The sequence below is a fragment of the Etheostoma cragini genome, chromosome 14 (assembly GCF_013103735.1).
Source record: "Etheostoma cragini isolate CJK2018 chromosome 14, CSU_Ecrag_1.0, whole genome shotgun sequence".
NCBI lineage: Eukaryota > Metazoa > Chordata > Actinopteri > Perciformes > Percidae > Etheostoma > Etheostoma cragini.
In genome coordinates this window covers 24,395,156-24,398,516 of record NC_048420.1, presented here as the reverse complement: position 1 = coordinate 24,398,516, position 3,361 = coordinate 24,395,156, and the positions used below count along the sequence as shown (strand labels likewise).

The window sequence follows — 3,361 nt, the reverse complement described above, 5'->3', positions numbered from 1 at the left end:
GTGTGTCCCTGTGTGTGTAACAGCAGGGTGTGTGTCCCTGTGTGTGTCCCTGTGTGTGTAACAGCAGGGTGTGTGTCCTTCTCTCTGCAGCGTTCTGTGCTGAAGGCGAGGGGTTAAAGGTCGACGTCTAACTCATCGAACGTGTGTTTATATTCACGATCTAATAAAATGATACCACGAGGTTTCAAGCTTTGTGTGTGTGTGTGTGAATATATTGAGGTAAAATTAACATACAGGAACACACAGTCGTGTCTGCCTATCTTTGTGGGGACCAGTAATTGACATAATGCATTCCCTAGCCCCTAACCCTAACCTTAACCATCCAACCTAAATGCCTAACCTTAACCCTCACCCTAACCCTAACCATAACCTAACTCTAACCCTACTCCTAAAACCAAGTCTTAGTCCTCTAAAAGCCCTTTAACGTTAAGGGGACCAGCATTTTGTCCCCACAAAGCTGTCAGGTCCCCATAAGTATACTGGATTCACAGTTTTTGGTCCCCACAGATGTAGCTATACCTAGACCACACACTCTCACACACACACACACACACACACTCTCACACACACACACACACACACACACACACACACACACACACACACACACACACACAGACATGCTACGTGATGTCTGTTTTTTAGGTTTCAAAGTCTGAAGGTCTGTTTGGTCGTTAGTGTTAGAGCCAGAAGGTTCGTGGAAAACAGATCCTACTGAGAAAATACACAACTACACAACTACACAACCACACAACTACACAACTACACAACCACACAACTACACAACCATACAGCCACACAACCACAAAACTACACAACCACACAACCACACAACCACACAACGGCACAGCCACATAACCACACAACCACACAACCACACAACTACACAACCACACAACCACATAACTACACAACCACACAACCACACAACCACACAGCGGCACAGCCACATAACCACACAACCACACAACCACACAACCACACAACCACATAACTACACAACCACACAGCCACATAACCACACAACCACACAACCACACAACTACACAACCACACAACCACATAACTACACAACCACACAACCACACAACTACACAACTACACAACTACACAACCACACAACCACATAACTACACAACCACACAACCACACAACCACATAACTACATAACCACACAACCACAAAACTACACAACCACACAACCACACAACTACACAACTACACAACTACACAACCACACAACCACATAACTACACAACCACACAACCACACAACCACACAACTACACAACCACACAACCACATAACTACACAACCACACAACCACACAACCAGACAACCACACAACCACACAACCACATAACTACATAACTACACAACCACACAACTACACAACTACACAACTACACAACTACACAACTACACCCCCTCCCTGCAATCAACTCACTGGTACTAGCAGCCGTGGAATGTAACTCATTCATACCTCGTAATCTGTGTGTGTGTGTGTGTCTGTGAGAGAGAGTGTGTGTGTGTGTGTGTGTTTGCATGTGTGCGTGCATGTTGTCCTCATGTTGTCCTCATGTTGTCCTCATGTTGTCTTCATGTTGTCTTCATGTTGTCCTCATGTTATCTTCATGTTGTCTTCATGTTATCTTCATGTTGTCTTCATGTTGTCCCCATGTTGTCTTCATGTTGTCTTCATGTTGACCTCATGTTGTCTTCATGTTGTCTTCATGTTGTCCTCATGTTATCTTCATGTTGTCTTCATGTTGTCTTCATGTTGTCCCCATGTTGTCTTCATGTTGTCCCCATGTTATCTTCATGTTGTCTTCATGTTGTCTTCATGTTGTCCCCATGTTGTCTTCATGTTGTCCCCATGTTGTCTTCATGTTGTCTTCATGTTGTCTTCATGTTTTCCTCATGTTATCTTCATGTTGCCTTCATGTTGTCTTCATGTTGTCCCCATGTTGTCTTCATGTGTTCTTCATGTTGTCTTCATGTTGTCTTCATGTTGTCTTCATGTTTTCCTCATGTTATCTTCATGTTTTCCTCATGTTGTCCTCATGTTGTCTTCATGTTTTCCTCATGTTGTCTTCATGTTGTCTTCATGTTGTCCCCATGTTGTCCCCATGTTGTCCTCCTATGTAGTCTATGTAGATGTACATATATATATATATACATTTACAGTCATGGATGAAATTACACACACACACACACATACATATGCACACATACACACACACAAACCCAAACACACACAAACCCAAACACACACACACACACACACACACACACACACAGTCATGATGAATGGACCTTTTCCAGTAAAAGCTCCATTTCTCCCAGAAAGTTTACACGTTTATCACCTTAAAGTTCATTAGAACAGCACGAACCAGCAGAAGAAGAAGAAGAAAGGCAGGATGACGTCGGGTTACACAAAACTACATAATTAGGTCGGACCAAACAGCACTGCCCCCTCATGAGGACTTAATATCTGGTTGCACCCCTTCACCAGTTGCTTCCTGTAACATCAACAAGCTCACTGCTCCTCTCAGCCGGAGGTTTGGACCCCTCTTCCTCTGAATACTGGTCCAGGTCTCTCAGAACTGAAGCAGCCATGTCGGGATCTCCACAGGTGTTCTAAGGGACTTAGACCTGGACTCATTAAGGGCCAGTACAGACCTCTCCAGTGCTGCGTCTCCAACCATCTCTGGTGCTGTGGGAGGTGCGTTTGGGGTCGTTGTCCTGCTGAACCCCCCAGGACCTCTGACCTCTGACCTCTGACGCAGACCCAGACCCAGCTCTCTGACACCAGGCCCTACGTTATGGTCCTGAATCTTCTGATAGTCTCCAGATTTCATGATTTCTGGCCCCCAGTGCCAGAGGCAGCAACACAGCCCCAGAACATCCTTGACCCCCCACCATGTTGGACTGCAGGTCCGGTGTGGCCTTCTTCTGTTTTCTTTAACCAGAAGATAATGATGAACTTTGCCAAACAGCTGTACCTTCGTCTCATCTGTCCTCAAAGCGGTCTCCCAGAAGGACCGAGGCCTACTCAGGGACATTTTTGCAAACTGGAGTCTGGCTCTTTCTGCCTCTGTGTCAGAGGGGGGTCTCCTGGTCTCCTGGTCTCCTGGTCTCCTGTGTCTCCTGGTCTCCTGGTCTCCTGGTCTCCTGGTCTCCTGTGTCTCCTGGTCTCCTGGTCTCCTGGTCTCCTGTGTCTCCTGGTCTCCTGGTCCCCTGGGGTCCTGGTCTCCTGTGTCTCCTGGTCTCCTGGTCTCCTCTGTCTCCTGGTCTCCTGGTCTCCTGTGTCTCCTGGTCTCCTGGTCTCCTGGTCTCCTGTGTCTCCTGGTCTCCTGGTC

At 46.7% G+C, this 3,361-nt stretch overlaps 1 protein-coding gene across 1 annotated transcript in view; it reads right to left on the bottom strand.

Annotated features, from left to right (window-relative positions):
• Nucleotides 1-1,565, bottom strand: part of LOC117957218 (saxitoxin and tetrodotoxin-binding protein 1-like) — an 11,510-nt gene extending 9,945 nt beyond the window's left edge. The window contains exon 1 of the mRNA XM_034892814.1: nucleotides 1,547-1,565. Coding sequence (XP_034748705.1) covers nucleotides 1,547-1,558 — 12 coding nt within the window. The 5' untranslated portion in view covers nucleotides 1,559-1,565. The remainder of the gene's footprint in view (nucleotides 1-1,546) is intronic.
• Nucleotides 1,566-3,361: the final 1,796 nt, after the last annotated feature.